This window comes from Bos javanicus, chromosome 28 (assembly GCF_032452875.1).
Source record: "Bos javanicus breed banteng chromosome 28, ARS-OSU_banteng_1.0, whole genome shotgun sequence".
NCBI lineage: Eukaryota > Metazoa > Chordata > Mammalia > Artiodactyla > Bovidae > Bos > Bos javanicus.
The window spans coordinates 6,730,677-6,753,465 of NC_083895.1; the positions used below are offsets into that span (position 1 = coordinate 6,730,677).

Consider the following 22,789-nt stretch of genomic DNA (forward strand, 5'->3'; position numbering starts at 1 on the left):
AGGCCCCAGGGACTATGTGGATGGAGTGACCTTCTGAGGTCAGAATTACATCATCTCATGGAACAGATCCTAAGGACATTAAATGGATGAGAAGGTGGCAAGCCTGGGCACAGAAAACATCGGCTCTTTACTCTGTATACATTGTGTAGGCTTACTACACTTAAGATATGCAAAGGAATGCAAATGAAATGCTGGCAGTAAGTATTCACTGACCTAACCCCAAACCTAACCCCAAAATAGCTGGAGTCAGACTGCAGACAAGCATTCTGAAGATAGAAACCGATACTAAACAAATTCAGAGTGTAGTCAGCCCGAACTTATTCATGCCAGTGGCAGGATGGTTTCCTCATGAAGGAACAGGAGGAGAGCCTCCCCCAGCTGGCTGGGCCACCTCCACCACCTCAGCGCTCTAAGGGGAATGTCAGGGTGGAGGGGGTGGCAAGGGAACCTCGTACAGAAAAAGAAGCCCCAGACAGTATGTCGTGAAGGAAGGGGAAAGGAAGGCAGTCACACCCACTAAGAAGGTGGGGTGAGAGTCCCTGGGTGTTTGACTCCACATGTTTTACTTGTGTGTGTTTAAAACATGTTTCTCTGTAGGTCTCTGACACAGAGTGGATTCTCATGTCTCTGGAATAATTGAGGACACATTGAAAGGCTGAAGACTGAATCACATAATTTCTTGTACTTTTTTTTTTGGCCATGCCACACATCCTAAAATATCACATGGTATTTTAATGCCCTGACCAGGGATCGAACCCATGCCCCTGGCATTGGAAACATGGGGCGCTAACCGCTGGACCACCAGGGAAGTCCTCAACTACGTGACTTCTGAGGGACGTATCCTTCAAGGACATACAAACAAAAGCAAACACGAATTGTCAGATATTACATGTACGTAAAGAATTTCTAAAATAACAATAGCAAAGAATTATTTGTATCTTAACCTTTAAGCCTATTTGTAAAAACACAAGAAACCTAAATCTGCCCGTCCTACTGATTTATACATTCATACATTCTTTCAACAAGATTTGCTCAACACTTCCAATATGCAAAACAATGCAGCAGGAGCTGTGAAGACATAAAATTTAAAAGATGAAGCCAAGGCACAGGAGAAACATACAGAAAAAGCTAGAGGCAAAAGAACAAGAATTATTCATTGTTCACAGTATGAAAGACTATGCAGAGGATGAAAGAGCAATAGACTCCATCAATGAAGGCACCCTAAACGGAGTAAACTTAAATGGAGTCTGGGGTCTGTGATGTTCACAAATTGGCTGCGAGAAGGAAAGAGTAGGTGTTTCCATATCAGGGACCAGGAATCAGTGAAGGAAGGGAACTGGGGATCTCTAAAGAAGAGATAAGGGAATTCCCTGACAGTCAAGTGACTAGGGGGCTTCCCTGGTGGCTCAGTTGATAAAGAACCCACCTGCCAATGCAGGAGATGCAGGTTCGATCCCTGGGTCAGGAAGATGCCCTGGAGAAGGAAATGACAACCCACTCCAGTACTCTTGCCTGGGAAATCCCATGGACAGAGAAGCCTGGAGGGCTACAGTCCATGGGGTCACAAAAGAGTCATACATGACTTAGTGACTGAACAACAAACAATAAGTGGTTAGGACTTCTGAGTCTCCACTGCAAGGGGCACTGGTTTAATTCCTGGTTGGCAAACTAAGATCCAGCATGCTGCACAGTGTGGCCAAAAGGTTTAAATTTTTTTTTTTTTTAATAAGGAAGGATCATTCCAACAACGGTGGAGGCCCCATGATACAGAAGAAGCTCAAGCCCAGGGGACAACGGCCTCAGACCCCCTGACGGTGATGATCTGACACAAAGTCACAGGTTCCAAGTGGCCCCAGGGAGGGACCCTGGGACACACGGGGGTGTGTCTTACCTTTGCCATAGAAGAACTTTCGGTAGTAGTAGGCCCCCAGGTCGATGTGCTCAATGACATAGCGCTTCACCTTCTCCCTGTGGATGGGCTGGTTCTCCCTGGGCACCTCCAGGACTGAGACGCCTGCGTTGGTACAGTGAGAGCTGAGCGAAGACTCGAAGGAGCAGCTCTCCCCAGAACTGAAGGATGACGAGTTGGCCCTGGACAGGGCGATCCTCCGGTCGCCTTCCCCGCCTGTCTCATTCCGGAAGTAAGGGCAGCTGAGGACCAAGTCGTTGCTCTTCCCGTCACCCTCATCGGCATCGAGGTTCTCTTTGGAGTTGAGGTCCTCCTTGCTCCCCAGCGGGGAGTCGCAGCTGCCCGGCGGGCCGGCTGGCATCTGAGTTTGGGATGCCGCCGAGGCCCCGGTGGTGATGTTTTTCCTCTTGCCCACGTTCGCCCTCGTGGCCATGGCTTCGTTGATATTGAACAAGATGCTCTGGACATCATAGTGTGCAAAACAGCGCTGGCAGTTCCAAGGGCGGACCCCCCTCTCAAGACGCCCATCTTCCAGCTCACAGGCGAACTTGAATGTCTCATGTTCACTTTTCACAGCCCGCAGCTTGCGGAAGAGGGACGTTTCCACTGACTCTGACTTCAACCTCCGTTTGAAAGGCTTGTCCCTGTCTCTCCCCAGGAGGAGGGCGCTGTCCATATAATCTAATCCTGAGATGCGTACGAACTCGCCTCTAGAAATCTGTGCTGCGGCGTGAAGGCTGGGGGAGATCGCTGGGTCGCAGGGGAAGAACTCAGGGAACCCAAAAGGGGCCATGGCCTTGTGGTCATAGTTCTCCAGCCGATACCCTCGAAGCATAGCAAAAAAGTTCTCCCCTGACAAGCCCTGCCGGTCGATGGACGACGTGCTTCCGTACTCCCTGTGCAGGGCAGCCCCTGTATTGGGGTTCACTGCATTTTGGTCTAAGACGTCTTCTGCGTCGATGTCACTGATGGTAACATCACTATTGCTTCTCTGTCTTATGGGGTGCAGTCCTCTTTGTGGGGAGTGCACAAAGATGTCCCCAATGGTATACTTTGCCTCCACGAAGTCCAGGTCGAGCGGCTCCTCCTGCTGGCCCTCACTCCCATCATTCTGCCCATTGTGTATAATGGACGTGACACTTTCATAGCTGGTCTGGGACCGGCTTTCCCACAAGGTCTTGCAGGTCAGCTCCTTGGAGCAGTCCTTTTTAGGAGGCCACTCAGACACCCTTGCTCTCACACCCATCTTGGGCACGGCCGGGGTACCATTAGCTGGACCACCACTCTCATTGGAACTGGAGGCAGTTAAAGAAGTGGTGGGTCCCATGTTGCCATTGATGGCTTTAAATTTTCGACCAAAATAATCATCTGACTGCATGATTCTGGGAGGATCCTTGAACTTCGAACAGGCCCTGCCGAGCTTGTGCTTTTCTTCTTGTGACTGCCTGGGGTCACTCATGTCTGCCAAAGCAAGGAGCTCCAAGTCCCACCAGAAAGACTGCTGTAGATCTAATTACATTGTTATTTACAAAGGCTTCTTCTAGAGTTGTATTTCCTCTTGTTAACCAAAAGCAAACAACATCCTCAGAGTATGGTTCCCCCAAAACCAACTTGCTTCTCAGTCTGTAATAATTTTGTACACCTCCATCCTCTCCAACAGCATCCCTTAAGACAACTGGCCAGGAGTGCTTCCTTCACCTGAATTAAAAAACAGAAAATAGCCATTAACAATCACTGCAGCTCAAGTTCAACCCATTCCCCATACAGCTTCTTATCTGCCCTTCTCTCCAATTCCCCCCAAACTGTCAGGAAGTTGCACGGTTCCATATCATGCTCCTCTTTTCTCCAAACACTCTGCCCTCTCACTCTACTTGGCAGCCTAGAATTTACATCACACAGTCAAGCAGCACCCTCCCACCATGGGCCCACATCTGAGCAAAGAGTGCTTCCTCTGTTTCCATAACACCCGCATTCACACTGCCACAGCAGCTTCTCTTATACTCTTCTGGTTTACCCATCAGTCTCCTCCACTAGTGAACTGGAAACTCCCCTAAGCCAGGAGCCACGCCCTTCATCTCCATATCAACATTATCTAATGATGTAGCTGGGCTTAACTCAGTTAACCAAGCAACATTTCAATTAGTTACAAGAGTAACACAATCTTAATGCCATTGTTTGAGTACTCTTAAACTGAAACAGGTAAACTCAAAATGTCCAGCAGCAAAAAGGTCTGTATCAGGCATTAACAATGAGTTTTCAGAATGTTTTCTTGCAAGCAGATAGGAACTCACACTCTCCTGACTGTGAGGAGTTTCTAAGAATCTGGTGTCAGATTCTTAATCTACTGGATAGTACAGAGAACTCTGCTCCATGTCAAGTGACAGCATGGCTGGGCGGGGAGTTTAGGGGAGAATGGATACACATATATATATGGCATGTATGTAATACATGTGATGCAATACATGTATTAATTTCTCTATAATTTAGATTATCATCAAATCTGTTCCTAGAAACAGAAAAAATGACCACTGAGAAATGAAAGAAAACAACTTCTGGCCTGATAGTTCTCTGCGAAAACGGTATTTGCTGCCCATCTGAAACTATCACAACACTGTTGATCAACTCTACTGCAGTAAAAAATAAAATGTTAAGGAAGAAAAAAAGAATCTGGTGCCTAAACAAGTACAGCTTTCTAGTTCATTATGCCAATAGCAACTTGACAAATGTGTGGGGGAAAATAGAAGCTTAGAGACTTAAAACATGATTTACCTTTGTGGCCGGTAGAAAACTTGACCTCATTAACTCTCCTCTTTAATTATAAATAATTTTTCAATTTATTCTGTTTTTAATTAAACAAAAATATTTTCCAGGTATTACATATTTCCTGAACTCATGGCTGTCAAGGTATCTTACTGCTGGATAAGGAATAAAAAAACAGAATGATTTTACTTCTTCTGAAAACAGTGACGAGAATAAAGGCATAATATAGCTAGCTGCTTTCCCTCAGCCTTCACCAAAGCATAAAAAACAACTGCAGTTCAGTCAGGAGTAATGTTAAAATTCTGAATAGCTAAACAGTGTAAGGACTCATTCCAATGGGTTCTTAATGACTTTCTGATGACCATGTGGTGATCTCCAGAAATAGCAGATATTATGATGGCAGCTTGCTTTCTTCTCCATTGGAGAAAAATAATAATAACTTAGAGTGGGCATGACAACATGCTGTCTGCACCCAGGGCAGCTTCATAACTGAGGGAATAATGATATTCTAGAATGGGGAAACCGAGGGGTAGTGAGCAGACAGATGCTTTCCATGGACTCAACAGCCCGGGGTCTGCCCAGGGTGCTCAGAGAGGGACCAGAGCTGAAAGCATCTTTTCTATTTCACTTACAAGTATTATATTTCAAAGAACCACAGATGATTCTGAATTATAGTTATGCCCTCTATGATTTATATTATCACCAAATCCTTTCCTGGAAACTGAAAAAAATGACAACTGAGAAATCAAAGAAAACAACTTCTGGCCTGTTAGGTCTCTGCTGAAATGGTACTTGATTTACTGTAGCAGGTGTCTACGTGAGGTATGCATTCTATTGATAAGTCCGCGGCTTCCTGAACACTCAACACAACCTGAAAAGGTAAGAATGACGTCTAACGGTTGGCACAGAGCTATGTGAATTCTAGAGGCATTAATGTGACCCTCCTTTTCAGTATCTACTACTAATCTGTATCCCTGCTACAGAATAAAGAACCATGCCCTACTAAGGATCCAGTTCCAAGCACTGAACTGTGATGTTTCTAGAAATACAATCAGGAACTAAGTGCTCACCACCTCAACAATAACAAAATGCACCAAAAGAAACCAGGAAAAAAGGAATGAAAAAAGATAAAAGTTGAAATTAATGGGATGGGGATAGAAAAAACAGACACATCCAAAAGGGGGATTTTTTTAGTCTTTATTTTCTTTTTAATTTTAATTTTTTTAACACCGAAAACATTTTGTATTGGGGTCCAGCCAATTAACAATTTTGTGGTAGTTTCAGGTGAACATCGAAGGGACTCAGCCATACGTATACATGTATCCGTTCTCCCCCAAGCTTTTTTTGAAGAGTAAGAAAATGGATACACTCCTTCCCAAATCTGAAATAAGGGAAAGAAAGAATAATCTTACACAAGTTTGGAAATGAGAGAGGAGACATGATCACACACACACATGTCTAAGTGAAATAAAACTAAATGAAAAAGAACTGTACCACAAACAACTCTACAGTAACAAATTCAGAAACACAGAAGAAACTAAGATTTCCTGGCAAAATACAAACTCCCTAAACTGATCCAAGAATGGAAATTTTAAACAACGCGATTACACTGAAGAGGACAGAAATATCACCACCCCTTTATTCTCCCATTTGGGCTTCCCTGGTGGCTCAGTGGTAAAGAACCCACCTGTAACGCAGGAAACACAGGTTTAATCCCTCAGTTGGGAAGATTCCCCTGGAGCAGGGAATGGCAACCCACTCCAGTATTCCTGCCTGAAGAATTCCATGAACAGAGGAGCCTGGCGGGTTACAGTCCACGGCTCGGCAAAGAGCTGAACACGACTGAGTGAGTGAGCACACACACAGCACACACACCACGTTTCACGTTTTCCACTAACAACTCAAAGTGCTCAAAGTCAGACAGTTCTTGACATAGTAACTGAATAATGCACTTAATCTAAAGCTGCAGCAGAACTCCTGCCAATCCCTTCCTGCCACCTTGTACTCCTGGCCACCTTTTCCAGCTTGCCGTAGTTCCCCAAATGAATCTCTAATGACAGAACTATAGAGGGCACCTTTCTTTTAAGAGTATTACTAAAATAGTCATATATTTTAACACTGTGATAAAAATAAAACACCTCAAAACAATGACAGCATTTGTTTTTCAGTAAGCTAAGTGAGAAATCGTTATATCATGTAATTACAAAAGTACTGTGGTTCATGGGGAAGAACTGAAACCAGTGTCTTTGAAAAGCAGATGTCAAGACAGACAGAATGGCAAAGGCACTGAAGCGGGTGAAGAGCAGAGAGAAAACAATGGAGAGAATGAAAAGCCAAAGCATGAGCTGGAGTGACCTCTGGAACAGTCCAGAATCTGGATTTCTCACTCTGGGTGAGAGGGAGACAGAGCCAGGCACAAGTGTGTGCACATACACAGGACACGCTATACCAGGGAACCAGCCCTGCGTGTCTTTTACCCCACAGATGAGAAAGGAAGGGTCCCGGATCAAGCTGTCTGGCTTATAGATAGGAGCCTGAAACACAAGACCTCTCTGTTTCTCATTATTTTTAGCTTTTTCCCTAGTTCTAGCCTTCTTCCTGTTTTCATAGAGCATGCAGTTCAGACGTTTCTAAAAGACAGGGATTCACACTCTTAGTAGCAAGTACCTGAAAGCCATGAAGGTGTGATCCAGGAAGCATCCTGGAAACACCTGCACGCAACTCTGTTCTTTGTACTGATCAAATATTTATAATTCTCTGTGCTCAAATCTCAGAGAAGGCAATGGTAACCCACTCCGGTACTCTTGCCTGGTCGCTAAGAGTCGGACACGACTGAGCGACTTCACTTTCACTTTTCACTTTCATGCATTGGAGAAGGAAATGGCAACCCACTCCAGTGTTCTTGCCTGGAGAATCCCAGGGACGGGGGAGTCTGGTGGGCTGCCGTCTCTGGGGTCGCACAGAGTCGGACACGACTGAAGCGACGTAGTAGCAGCAGCAGCAGCAGCAGCAGCAGTGCTCAAATCTACAATGAATTTCAAGAGTAGGGCAGCGTGCCATGCAGCTGACTGTCATGATTCCCAAAATGATGGAAGGGATAGGAAAAGGATGACATTTCAGAGAAGAGTCTTGAAACGGTAGCCTGCAGAAATGCGAGGGCTCTGACTGGCCTCCAGACAAAGCAGAGAGCACAAAGTCACAGGCCAGCACCACTTCAGAACTGGGAAAATGCAACCCACAAAGCACCGAACTCTCTTTACCCAAAGTCGTGCAGCGGGGTGTTTAGTCTGTGACACTAGTGTGAAATACAAGCCAATTATCAAGGTTGGTCCTGTCCTTGTCATCCCCTGTCCCATTCCCCGTAGCAGCCGCTGAAAGACCTTCTTGCCCCAGCATCTCAGCAAAAACTGCAGCTTCTTACTTCTTAGATGACAAAGAAGCCAACCCATTTCTTTTGACTTCTGTCATCACTTAATGAACTTACCCTCTTCTGACCCTGTTTCCCCAGACAGCACGCTCCCTTTCCTTGAGTGCATTTTTAATGTCAAGGACATCCTCCCCTAATAGTTTCCAATTATTCTTACATGACATTAAATTCTATGGATTTTACTCTTGAGGGGGGAAAAAAAATCAGAAGGTGTAACCAGTACTCTGTGAGCGTTTTAAAATCTACATGCAAAGCTGTCTGACTTCACAGGTGGTGGGGCAGCCTTGAGAGAGAGGGCTGAAGACCCAGCAAAAGGCCACTCAGAGAAACTAAAGAATTTCAGAGCCAGAAGGACCAAGGTATTCTCATTCTAATGGTCTTGGTAATAATTTTTCAAGGACAGAAATGGAGAAAATGTGATATTTAAGCATAGTTGTGTTTAAATAGAATGTTTTTCCAAGTTTTCCATGAGACATCAGTGAGTCTTCAAGAGCAATAATATAGTTACATTTGAGCCACTTACCAGGACTGCATCTGTAGCAAATGGATTGAAAACCACAAAATACTCAAATTGCAAGCCTCATTCGGGGAAAAAACGGTTAAAATTATATGACAGATTTATAATAAAATATAACTACCATAAAAACATGCATCTTTCATGCTCATATTCTATGGATTCTAACACTAACATGTATATCTGAGTAGTCCATCCTCTCTGTGACCAGGAAGACGACAGAGGTGAGGTGAGTTCATGCACAAGGTCTAAGCACCTGAAGCACACATCTCATATCACTATGTTCAAGCACATTCAGCCTGGTATCAGTGAAGCCATGACTAAGGAGCTATAAAACAATCCATTAACCTGAATCTTTATCATAGTAGACCAAGAACATCAAGGACATGAAAAAAATTTGACAAATGGGCTACTATCCCATAATGATGATCATAAATGGATATAGACAGTTCATAATAACCATATTTTGGTCGACCTGGAGAAGGGCATAGCAGCCCACTCCAATATTCTTGCCTGGAGAATCCTATGGACAGAGAAGCCTGGCAGGCTGCAGTCCATGGGGTCGCAAAGAGTCAGACACAACTGAGTAACTTAGCAACACACAGCACGTACGGACATGAAAATTCATTCTTAGCCATTTATCTTGAATTAAACATTCAGTTCAGTTCAGTCTCTCAGTCGTGTCCGACTCTTTGTGACCCCACGGACTGCAGCACGCCAGGCTTCCCTGTCCATGACCAACTCTTGGAGCTTGCTCAAACTCATGTCCACTGAGTCAGTGATGCCATCCAACCATCTCATCCTCTGTCGACCCCTTCTCCTCCCGCCTTCAATTTTTCCCAGCATCAGGGTCTTTTCCAGTGAGTCAGCTCTTCCCATCAGGTGGACAAAGTACTGGAGTTTCAGCTTCAACATCAGTCCTTCCAATGAATATTCAGGACCGATTTCCTTTAGGATGGACTGGTTGGATCTCCTTGCACTCCAAGGGACTCTCAAGAGTCTTCCCCAACACCACAGTTCAAAAGCATCTATCCTTTGGCGCTCAGCTTTCTTTATAGTCCAAGTCTCACATCCATACATGACTACTGGAAAAACCATAGCCTTGACTAGATGGACCTTTGTCGACAAAGTAATGTCTCTGCTTTTTAATATGCTGTCTAGGTTGGTCAAGACTTTTCTTCCAAGGAGTAAGCGTCTTTTAATTTTATGGCTGCAGTCACCATCTGCAGTGATTTTGGAGCCCCCAAAATAAAGTCTGCCACTGTTTCCACTGTTTTCCACTGAATTAAACATTGGGATGGTACAAAAGATAAATATTTGGGGAAATAAGAATATTAAAAAAGAGAAAAATTCATCTCCTGAGGCTTCATAACATAGGAGTACCCTACAATTTGTGGAGAATAATTCTTTTGGAAGGGGTACTTTTCACACTGATGTCAAACAACTTTTCAAAGCACTCCATGTTGCTATTTGGAAGACTTTCTCAAGTGATGGCCTTAGAAAAGCAATACCTTTGGTGTAGTTAAGGACTTCTTCATCAAAGTAAAGTAAAAAATGTCTGAAGGATTCAGTCTCCACTGGATCTCTGTACTGTGACTCTACCTGATGCTGAATCAGAATCCATGTTTCACATATAATATGGAATAAAAAGTAACACAAATGAACGTACGTGACAAAACAGGAACAGACTCACAGACATAGAAAACACTGCTGCTGCTGCTGCTGCTGCTGCTGCTAAGTCGCTTCAGTCATGTCCGACTCTGTGCGACCCCATAGACGGCAGCCCACCAGGCTCCCCCGTCCCTGGGATTCTCCAGGCAAGAACACTGGAGTGGGTTGCCATTTCCTTCTCCAATGCATTAAAAATGAAAAGTGAAAATGAAGTCACTCGGTCATGTCCGACTCTTAGCAACCTCATGGACTGTAGCCTACCAGGCTCCTGTGTCCATGGGATTTTCCAGGCAAGAGTACTGGAGTGGGGTGCCATTGCCTTCTCCGAGAAAACAAACTAGCGGTTACCAATGGAGAAGAGGAAGGGAGAGGGGCATATCAGGGGTATGAGACACAAACTACTATGTACTAGTTAAGAAACAAGGCTATATTGCATAGTAGGGGGAATTACAGCCATTATTTTATAATAAATTTAATAGATTATAATCTGTAAAAACACTCAATCTCTATGTTATATACCTGAAACTAACATAATTTTGTAAATATACTATGCTTCAATAAGATTATATCAATTGTAATTATTCTAATTCCTCAAATTCTTTAATCAATAAAAATGACTTTTAATGATTAAAAAAAAAAATCTGCGCTCCATAAAAGGGTCAAACCAAAGGTTTCTTAGGTGGAGCTCTTATGTGACTTTCCAAGTGAAGTGGTCACATGCTCCACCAGAGAAGGGTTCTGGCCCACTCTGTTCACCGCTGAACAGGGCCTGGCACTTAGCTGGCACTCATGATTAGCTTCATCCATCCATCTAAACTGTAATGGTTGCAAATCAAACTACCCCAAAGTACTGACTCAACATACTATCATGACACATCTATCAGGGCACAGTGATTCTGGATTCTTCTCTTTTTTTGGTTTCTTGGCTGGCCCCTCCTCTGATTTTCTTCAAGAGTTGATGCTCCTCAGGGATTATTCGAGGCTGCCTTCTCTTTTAATTTTGTCCATTTTTCTTGGCAACTCTAGCAGTTTCATGCAAATTTCTATGCTGAGGGATGTCTCCATGACCACAGGGCCACGCTGAGCTGTGACAGCTCACACCCTCCCGCACAGCCCCTAAGCATCTGCTCCCCCATCGCCCCATGCCCAGCTCAGGGATGGCACTGCCAGCCACCAAGGCCCACGCCAAGCAGCCAGGACTCACCCAGCCCTCTGCTCACAGTCTGCGTGTAAACTGCGACCTGTCGGCTTGACTTTCTGACTGTTCTCAAATCCACGCAGACCATGCCGTCTCAACTGCCACCACCACTCTTATTTTTCCTAGATTATCCTAAAATGCATCACTAATTCCTCAACACAGGTCACGCAGGGTCTGGCCCATGAGTAGCTATCCAGCCCCTTGTCCTGCGGCTCGAACCCCACCCCAGGCCCACGCATGCAGCCCTTCATTTGACTTTGCTCAGGGGGATCTGCACAGGGTGGCCCCTGCCCAAACCCTCTGCAAGACTTCTTCCCTCCACTCTACTAATAGGTGTCAGAAGTGAGAGCTCAGTTCATAGATTAGTTCTCTGGAAGCCTTCTCAAATTTTACCGCTGATTCAAAAGTTATCTCAATGCAGGCTCCCCTAGCAACCTGCCTCCTTTCTCACCCTATATTAACACCACACACACTATTTTACACCAGCCTGCTCACATGTCACAAACCCCCTCTAGACCCTCAGTTCTAGGCAGGCAGAGAGACTGCTTTGTACGCGATGCTCAGCAAGCAGCCAGGCTCTACCACAGGCTAGCTGAGACCACAGCAAAGTGACTTATCCTTTCTGACCCTCAGTTTCCTATCTGTATAATGGGAATAATCCTTTGATATCAAAGTATCAGCCTAAAGATTTGATTAGATCCAAATGCCAAGTGCTTGTCTCTATGTTTCCTAAATTCAAAGTCTGAAAGAATATTAGTGGGAAGAATCGATCTATATCTCAATGAATATTTATTGATAAACTGACTTCAAATCAAGCAGCTAAAACGAGTTCAACACATCACTGTCCCCAAAGAGTACAGTCATGGTTATAAACCTAACACAGCTACTGTTAACAGATTTACGTGCAAAGACTAACAGAACACAAAGCAGAAACTGAACTGCAATAGCTAAGCTGATTCTCCAAGAGGCAAACAGAAGCTTCTGGAAGATGATCTCAATCTTCAGTCATGTGCCAATTGCTTCCCAACTACAACTGCTAATTAAAACAATGTTAGGGGGACTTCACTGGTGGTGCAGTAGCTAAGACTCCATGTTCCCTGTGAGGGTGCCTGGGTTCGATCCCTGGTCAGGGAACTAGATTCCACATGCCACAACTACGGGTCCACACGCCACATGAAAGATTTCGCACGCCACAGTAAAGATCAAAGATTCTGGGGTGCCTCAACTAAGACCCGGACCAGCCAAATAAATGATAAACACATATTTAAAAAGTTATTTTAGAGACCACAACTGAAGCCCACCAGGCTCCTCTGTCCATGGAATTCTCCAGGCAAGAGCACTGGAGTGCGTTGCCATTCCCTTCTCCAGGGGATCTTTCCAACCCAGGGACCGGACACAGGTCTCCTGGATTGCAGGCAGACTCTTTACCATCTGGGAAGATTCACAACTGTATTACAACAAGATTATTCTGGAGTTGGAACTTCCAGTGTGTCAATAAAAAATAGTAACTCACTCCTGGTATAGTAAGCAACTTTCAGCCATCCCTCCATCCACGCATGTGTATGTCAAGAGAGAATAAACAAAGACCCATTTTCTGAAATGGAATATTTTGATCATGGAATTTTTCCAAGGAGACAGATGAACAGCTGTGGGTATTGACTATTTCCCATTAAATCTTTTAAATCAGAAAGAGATAAAAAGAGATGGCTCTGCACCTCTTTCCCTCAGGAGGTTATTAGTTATGGCATTTTTTCAGTCATGTGGCCCCTGACTTACAGATGACACAGTAGGAAATCAGACGGTCCAATTAATAATTTAAGCTGAGGCATTTGTGTCTTAGGAAAACATAGGAAAAGAAGAAAAGAATTCCTATTTGGTGCCAAGTGATTTAGACTGTACCTCTGTTATCTGCATTTAAATATCATAGAAAATAATCTGTTCTATTATCTAAATGAAGGTTTAATGACACTAGGTGACCAAGACAGGGACCTGAGCATTTTATAATAAAAACCTGGGAGGCTGGAGCCTTAAAAACTACATTTAGGGATCTTTCCTATTGTTTACCTGAAAGAGAAGCAATCTTCTCACTTTCTTCTCACTCCTGGTATTTTCTAATGAATCCACAGTGAAAACTCTTGTAGAGCAAAGGATCTGTCTCACCTCGCTCAACAAAACTAAAATCAACCAATACTATTGAAAACTGAACTAAGTGTACAAAGCTGCTACCTTCAATGCGTTCTTTGTTAAAACCCAACAAGTAGACCAGAAAACCATTCAATCTGAGGATGCTTCCTTTCAATTGAACATAAAGAACATGAAAAGAAAACTGCACCAACCTAGACAATAGTGTAGTATTTGATTTTTCAGAAATAGTAATTTTAGCAGCAAATACACAACAAACTCCATTCACTAATCACACACTCTCCAAGCTATCTTCTCATTGTGCTCGTTTATCTGAATTACAGGATACTGAGTTTTGCTGAACAGCTTTATGAGGTTTATTGTGTGATACAAAAACCCTTTTGTTACTCCAGTAAATAAATGTATTCAGTTTTATTAGGCCCTGGACTGGATGCTGGGGGGCCTGAGGGAGCATTAAACATGAATGACAGAGCTTCTTAATCCTCAAGAAGCTTTTTAGCTGGGTGAGAAATGCACATGCATTACAAGTAATAGGAGAAAAGCAGCTAAAAAAACAGGACCCCACTTCTGACACTATTTGCAGAAGGCACCCTCTCTGAACACCATTAAAGACAACTGTACAATACATTTGACTCATACTCATCACCTGAAAAATCTCCCTAAGAAATAAGAGATGTGGGAGAAAACATGTATAGAGAGATATTCACTCCAGAACTTTAAGACAGAAAATTATGACACAAGTTTAACAGCCAGTGTGTGCATGCATACCCAACCCCTACGTTTTGTCCTACTCTTTGTGACCCTATGGACTGTGGCCCTCTAGGCTTCTCTGTCATGGAATTTGCCAGGCAAGAATATTGGAGTTAGTTGCCATTTCCTTCCTTCCTGACCCAGACACTGAACCTATACCTTTTGTGTCTCCTGCACGGGCAGGTGGAGTCTTAACCACTGAGCCACCTGAGAAGCCTAGCAGTCAGTGAAAAGTGAAAGAAAGTGAAGTCGCTCAGTCATGTCTGACTCTGCGACCCCATGGACTGTAGCCTACCAGGCTCCTCTGTCCCTGGGATTCTCCAGGTAATAGTACTGGAGTGGATTGCCATTTCCTTCTCCAGGGGATCTTCCCGACCCAGGGATCGAACCCAGGTCTCCCACATTGTAGACAGCCGCTTTACCATCTGAGCCACCAGGGAAGTTTCAGGGGTAAATACAGTTAATATGGTACAATGAAATATTACACAATCCCCAAAGTTCTGAAAAACAAGGATGGCTTTGGGAATTTACAATATGTGAAAGGGGTCAAATACAAAACTTTGTGTTAAAAACCTATAGACATAGAAATACTGCAAAGAAACACCCCCATATTATAATGAAATTCTGTTGTTTAGTTGCTAAGTCATGTCCAACTCTTTTGTGACCCCATGGACTATAGCCTGCCAGGCTCCTCTGTCCATGGGATTTCCCAAGCAAGAATACTGGAATGGGTTAGCCATTCTCTTCTCCAGGGGATCTTCCCGACCCAGGCATTGAACCGCATCTCCCGCATCGCAGGCAGATTCTTTACCACTGAGCCGTGCATGCTAAGTTGCTTCAGTCATGTCCGACCCTTCGAGACCATGTGGCCTGCAGCCCACCAGGCTCCTCTGCCCGTGTAATTTTCCAAGCAAGAATACTGGAGCCGGTTGCCATTTCCTACTCCAGGGGATCTTCCCAACCCAGGGATCAAAACTGCATCTCTTATGTCTCCTGCATTAGCAGGCAGGTTCTTTACCACTAGAGCCACCAGAGAATCCCCATATTATGATAGTGAGCATCTATTATAGGTAGGCTAATAGCTGGGTTTTGCTTTCTTCTTTGCATTTTTTCCTGAAGTTCCAAACTTCATAACTATATATAAATATGTAAATCCAAGTATATACAATTTAAATTCCATAAATCATCATCGTGTGCTCAGCCATGTCTGACTCTTTGTGACCCTATGGACTGTAGCCCGCCAGGCTCCTCTGTCTATGGAATTTTTCCAGGCAAGAATATTGGAGTGTGTTTCCATTTCCTACTCCAGGGGATCTTCCCAACCCAGGGATCGAACCCATGTCTCTTGGGTCTCCTGCATTGGCAGGAGGATTCTTTACCACTAGCACCATCTGGGAAGCCCTAAACTCCATAAATAGAATATTTTAAAAACAATCCCCCATAATATCAATGCATGTTTAAGTTACAGAGAGCATATTACTCTATTACATAAGCAGAGGTGACCATCAACTTCCTTTCCTTCAAGTCTCACAGTAAGATATTTAAACACGGAAACAGATATTAATGTTAGATGAGCAATGCCTATTGTTGTTTAACTTAAAGAGCATATGGCTTTTTTAATAGCAAATATTCACAAAGATGGTGCCTTCCATTCTCACACACTGGAAATTACTCTGGTTAGAAAAATAATGGCTTACATTTGCATCTCTTTTCATATCCCTACAACCTCCTGTGACCCTGGGTACACTGCAAGACAGTATAAAGGGCTCAGGATTAAGAGAGCGGTGTCCACTTCTGAGGACAGGATCAACTGTGGGCCCTTCAATCATCCACGCATCCACTGACATCATGTATATGATGGGGATCAGGTCTGCTCTGCACACCTCAGACAGGCACCGGGAGACCAAGTGAGAGCTTACATAAGATACTGAACCACATAAAGGCAAGACATGAGTATTACCGCATGCCGTGCGGGAAGGAAGCGGAGGGAAAAGCTCATGCTGCTTGTTTGATTCTCCTGCAGGGCGGCAGGCTCTGGGGCTGGAGGATTAGGATGAGGGATGAAGCCAACCTACTGGGGGAGGGGGAGAAACAGAAAACAGCTCAGCTTCCAAAAGCCCGGGCCATGATAAACCCAGGACCTAGCAGGTAAGGAAAAATACTGCTAATACCAGTGTCTAGTCCGAATTCTCCATCTCTATGTGTCAATACACTTATCCTAAGAGAAAACAGGAACCCTGCAGCACAGATATTGGTATCAGCGAAACAGAGGAGGGGAGGGCCACAGAGGAGGCTTCCTTCACGCCCTCTCACTGTCTGATTTCACCCCAAAGTGTCCTAATGTCATTGCCTCGAAGTTACGAAGTGCACTCAAAACTCTAGGGCTTCCCTGGTGGCTCAGTGGTGAAGAATCCGCCTGCCAATGCAGGACACACGGGTTCGATCCCTGATCCGGGAAGATCCCACACATCACGGAGCAACTAAGTCCATGCACCACAACTATTTAGCCTGTGCAGCGGAGCCCAGGGGCCGCACCTAGTGAGCCCACGTGCCACAGCTACTGAAGCCTGCATGCCCTAGAGCCTGTGTTTCAAAACAAGGGCAGCAACCACAATGAGAAGCCAGCTAGAAAGTAGCCCCGGCTCTCCACAACTAGAGAAAAAAGCAAACAGACCACAAAGACCCAGCAGAGCCAAAAATGAATAAGTAAAATGTAAAGAAAAACACTCTAGACCACGAAGATTCCTGCAAACTCAAAGTCAGGGGTGATGCTACGATGACTCCTTCAGGAAGTTGTTCCCCATCACATACTTCTTTAATAAGGCATTCGCTTCCAGGGTGACACATTTTCATTTCACTAGTCACAGAGAATGGATTCCAGTGCACTGAAGAGGAAACACTCCCTCAACATACTTCATTTGGAATTTCAAAAGTATGAAGTGAATGCCAAGTCTATAAACCACTTCCAATTACAGATGCATAATAATTAACTTGGGCTGATTATTTATTTAATAAAGTACCTAAGACCCAAGATCTTTACCTGAAGAAAAAAGTAAAACAATGACCACCTAACATATACACACTACTATATATAAAATAGGTAAATAATAAGGACTTGGTCAACAAAGGTCTGTATAGTCAAAGCTATGGTTTTTCCAGTAGTCATGTATGGATGTGAGTTGGACCATAAAGAAAGCTGAGTGCCGAAGAATTGATGCTTTCAAACTGTGGAGCTGGAGAACACTCTTGAGAGTTCCTTGGACTGCAAGGAGATAAAACCAGTCAATCCTAAAGGAAATCAACCTTGAATATTTATTGGAAGGGCTGATGCTAAAGCTAAAGCTCCAATACTTTGGCTACCTGATGCAAAGAGCCGACACTACCAAAGACCCTGATGCTGGGAAAGACTGAAGGCAGGAGGAGAAGGGGGCAGTAGGGGATGAGATGGTTAGACAGCATCACTGACTCAACAGACACAAATTTGAGCAAACTTTGGGAGATAGTGAAGGACATGGAAGCCTGGTGTGTGTGCTGCAGTCCATGGTTTCCAAAGAGTTGAACCGGACTGAGCGGCTGACCAACAGCAACAAACAACAATTAAGGCCCTACTGTACAGCACAGGGAACTCTACTCAATACTCTATAATGACCGGTAAGGGAAAATAATCTAAAAAAGAAGCAATGTAGCTATAGGCATAACAGATTCACTTCACTGTACAGCAGAAACTAACACAGCATGGCAAAGCAACTATACGCCAATAAAAATTAATTTAAAATTAGTAAATAAAGTAGTTTTTAAAAGAAAGAATGACCACCTAATATAATATATAACAGTTTATTAAAATAACAGAAAGAATACTAGGAAGCCTATTTCCTTATAAAAATGATGGTCACAGAAATCATTACTTTTTTTGAATCTCCAGGTTAACAAGTAAGAGAGAGATGAAGACAGGCAGGTCTGATGACCAGCTGTTCTGAGACCTATACAGAACAACAGCCATGGAAAACTGACCTCACGTCAGCTGGTAAGGCAATCGTCTGTATCATCAGAGGCTCCCTAAAAATCCTGGGTGGGCCCCGAGAACTTGTTTGACTAACCAATATCCTTTATCGTAAAATGTCAATAGGAATGCATTACATTTATTTAAGGATTTACCATTTCCAAAATCCTTTTCTGTTCATTTGATCCTAGGAAGACCTGTGAAAGACAAAAGAGAGAGACTGCCCTCCCATTTCACAGATAAGGAAATCTTAGGTCAGCTAATATAGTATAATCAAAAGACTGTCACGGAGATCAGAACTAGAATCCAGGTGGCTCCATTCTTCCCACCATCGCTGGTAGTCTCTCAAAGTTACAAATGGTCTTAATAAAAAGCAATAAAAAAAATGACTGGCTTTATACAAAAGAAGTCAACCTAAGGCAAATTTGCTAACTTCAAGCACAATGAAAGTACCTCTCTTCCCTGCTCTGCAGCCTACGGGAAGGTATGGTTGACGGGAAGGGGGTACGGGCGAGAGGCCTTGAGGAAGGTGGCAGTGCCCCCGGCCCAGCTGTACTAAGGATACCTGTGCATGGGCCCAGCTCGTAAGCTAGTGGTCCTACTTGGTTCTTTTGTTGTTCAGTCTCTCAGTCGTGTCCGACTCTTTGCAACTCCGTGGACTGCAGCACACCAGGCCTCCCTGGCCCTCACTATCTCCTGGAGTCTGCTCAAACTCACGTCCATTGAGTTGATGATGCCATCCAACCATCTCATCCTGCCCATTACTAAATATCCTGAGGGAGTCTGCAGTGTTTCTTAGGGCAGATTCCACATAATCTAGCCACAATACCATCAAATAATAACCTCAAAATTTCCACACCACCACCAACAGCATTTTTACTGGTCCTTTAGGTTTTGCTGCAAATAAACATCCTCTCTCCCTTTATACCAAAGACCACTGTCCAGTGCTTTCAACATCAACCACCCACTCAGTCACAACATTAGATCTTAAGGGAGACGTAGAATCTATTCTGACACCCCCATTCTATAAACCCAGAAGTTAACCGATTTGCCAAAGGCCACACAACTAGTTCGGAGCAAAACGGATCTTCTACTGGGGTCCCCAAACACTCATTGCTAGCAGCTGCTCTTTTTCCTTTTTTAGTTGAATGTGATATTAATGGAAATGATCAATTTTGGTTCATGCATCTCACTAAGGCTAGGTTCTGCACAATCACCCCCCTGGGCCCTCCCCACACTACGTTTTTGCTTATGAAATCCCCTTGCTTGCAAAGTCTCTCTTCTTCCATCAGATGTGAACAAAATCTAGCGCATTCAAAGCTACCACCTAGGACTCCATCTGCCTGTAACTCACTCTTGTTTACCCTGAAACTTTACTTTGAAAGGACGCTCCGTTCCTTCATTGTATCATAGTCTCCATCAGATTCATCCATGTGACAAACACCCACCTATCTACCTACTAAACACCAAGCTGGGCACGGAAGGATGGATGACACAGCTCTTGGCTGGGAGAAGACCAATGAAAACTTCCAGGGAAAGCAACTGCTGAGCCAGGGTTCAGGAGAACAGCCAAGAGACTCCCCCACTGAGGGCTTCCTGCTTTGGCTCCTGGTTCAGATGACCTAAAATCATGTTCAGAGCTGTGCACCTTCCCTATTTCAGTCACTAGGCTTACAAGCCCACCCATCGCTAAAACTGGGAAGCAGCAGAGGACACAGGTAAGAATGGTGGGCAAAGCATCACCTTTCTCTCTCACCTCAGAGACAGGGAGTAAAGAGTTGCAAATTTTACATTTTTTCTCATGGGAAAAAAACGTAGGTGTTGCCAATTCTGGCCAACACAAGGCAAGAGTGAGCCCTAGGGGCCCACGTCACATCTTGAGGGCAGCCCAGCCTCTGCTCTCACGGGGCCATGTGTCGGAGGCCGCATTGCACCATCAGGCTGGGTGACCTGGGGAAGCTGCACTGGTTCCCAGACTCAGGGATGAGTCGTCATGGTGATTAAAGCAGAACTCCTCTGACCTCTTGATCACCGAAGGGGAACCAACCTGTTTTTCCTGCATTCTGTCCTGTTGAACCAGAACTCTCAACATGAATCACCACTGATTCTACTTGCCAGTAGATCCAGTCTTATTTTAGCCACACATTCTTTTTTTTAGGCTCAGGCCTAAGTCCCTCTGTAAAGATGCAGTGTTACTAGAAAGGTTTCTTCAAACTTCAGAACCTCTTTCTGGGCAAAATATTCCTTCTCTCTAAGAATACATTGTGAGTGCGGTTCCTACTTTTCAAAATTACCTAAGAGAGACTGATACCTGGATTCTCTTGCCCCAAGATCCTGGTTCAGAGGGCCTTGGGGGAACCCTCAGTCTGTAGCTTGAAAAGGTGATTCTCAAACACAATTAGGATCAGAAGTTACTGGCTTAAACACAATTCTAAAGGATGAAAAATAAAGCTAAATGCATAATTCTCAAATGTTTCTATGTTCCCCTTTCTCAAGTACTAATATCTTACTCAGATATAACAGCTGGCAATTTATTTACTCACAATATTTTTTAGTTAGGTTTAAGGAGGATAAATGAAATTAAAATTGAGAAAACTCTAGAAACCATTTACATAAGTTCAAAGCACTAGAAGTTTTCTACTCTGGTGACCAGAGTCCAAGTCTGCTCTGCTGACAAGATATATTCGGGTTGGGGTGTATGTGTGTGTGTGGAAGGGGGTGGGGTGGGGGGGATTAAGAGTCTGGAATTAACAGATATACACTACTACATATAAAGTAGGTAAACAATAAGGACCTACTGTATAGCAGAGGGAACTACACTCAATATGTTGTAATAACCTACAATGGATAAGAATCTAAAAAAGAATATATATACACCCACACGCACATATATATACAGCTATATATATACTTATATAAAACTGCATTGCTTTGCTGTACACTTAAAACTAACCCATTATAAATTAACTACAGTTCAATACAAAATAATAAAGATATAGCGTATGTGTGCTCAGTCACTCAGGAGTGTCTGATTCTTTGCAACCCTATGAAACTACAGCCAACCAGGCTTCTCTAACCATAGGATTTTTCAGGCAATAATACTGGAATGGTTTGCCATTTCCTTTTCCAGGGGATCTTCCCAACCCAGGGATGGAACCCACATCTATGTCCCCTGCACTGCCAGGCAGATTCTTTACCACTAAGCCACCTGGGAAGCACCAAGAAAGATACCATGTCACATTTTTTAAAAAGATATATTCTAATCACAATATATATTGAGGACTTTTTAAGTGCCAAGCACATTCTTATCAAGTATTACCTCCAATAACTTTATGTGGTAGGAATCACTTTTATCCCCAATTTAAAACAAAACTGTTCAAGCCCCCAAATACGGCATTTAAAACTCTTCCCAAACTGAGCTGCATTTGACCAAGACAACCCTTAGAATCCCCTCCGTCTCCCCAAAACACCGTCCCATTCCCACCGCCATGCTTTCCTGTTGGGAGTTCCCTCCCATTAAGAACTTAGACGCTGACATTAGACTAAAGTTCAGCCTGGCTGAGTCACTTACAGTGTCTCCCTTGGGCAAGTTCCCGAAACCCCTACAATCTCGGGTCTATCATATGTAAAAGGTTTACTGTACCTATTGCACAGAGAGTTGAGGGCCTGCTCCATTCTGGGCACTGCTGTAGGATGGATGGACCAGAAAAGGCCCTGCTTCCACAGAATATCTAGTCTCGGAAGTCACATAATAAAGAGGACAAATAAACACTTAACTTGTCAGCAGTGAGTGCCATAAGGGCAGGATTAAAATGGCTGGGGTGTTTAGGTGCGGGTGTGATGTTACCAGAAGGGTCAGGTGGCTGCAGGAAGAGCTGGAGGGAAGGAGGAGGGCCTGGCCCACACAGGAGGACAGGAGGAGGCCAGGGAGAGGGTCTCCTATCAGGGACAGCAAGACTGGAGCTGAGGGCAGACTCCAAGACCAAGGAGCCTGGAAAAGGAGCTAGGAAGGTAGCTGGACTAAGAGGGGATTTTATTCCAGAAGGTTCTGAGCAGACGAGTGAAGGTAACCTGTTCCAGTAAGAACAGGCTCCAGCAGACAAAGGTCAGGCCACTGCGATCATCAGGCACAACAGGGTGACGGGGCAAGAGTGTCTGCTAAGAATGGCAGACTCTGGGAGGGGAAATCTGGAATGAGAACTCAGACCTAGCAGCACAGGCTGATAAATGGACTCAGCAAGAAAGGTCAAGGACGACTCTGAGATGTGGGCCCCTGATTAACAGGAAGGCAACAAGTTATTAAGATGGAGACGATCATCAGAGGAGCAGGGATTCTAGGGTCAAATGCGATCATGTGCGCAGAATTCTTAGCAGCACAGGCCTGAGACACACTGAGAACCTGATCCACACCAACAGTG

At 44.2% G+C, this 22,789-nt stretch overlaps 1 protein-coding gene across 8 annotated transcripts in view; it reads right to left on the minus strand.

Annotated features, from left to right (window-relative positions):
* Positions 1–22,789, minus strand: part of SIPA1L2 (signal induced proliferation associated 1 like 2) — a 247,297-nt gene that overhangs the window by 114,886 nt on the left and 109,622 nt on the right. For all 8 annotated transcript variants that reach the window (XM_061404830.1, XM_061404833.1, XM_061404836.1 and 5 more), the window contains one exon: positions 1,892–3,607. In XM_061404830.1, the coding sequence (XP_061260814.1) occupies positions 1,892–3,368 (1,477 nt within the window). In that variant the 5' untranslated portion in view covers positions 3,369–3,607. The remainder of the gene's footprint in view (positions 1–1,891; positions 3,608–22,789) is intronic.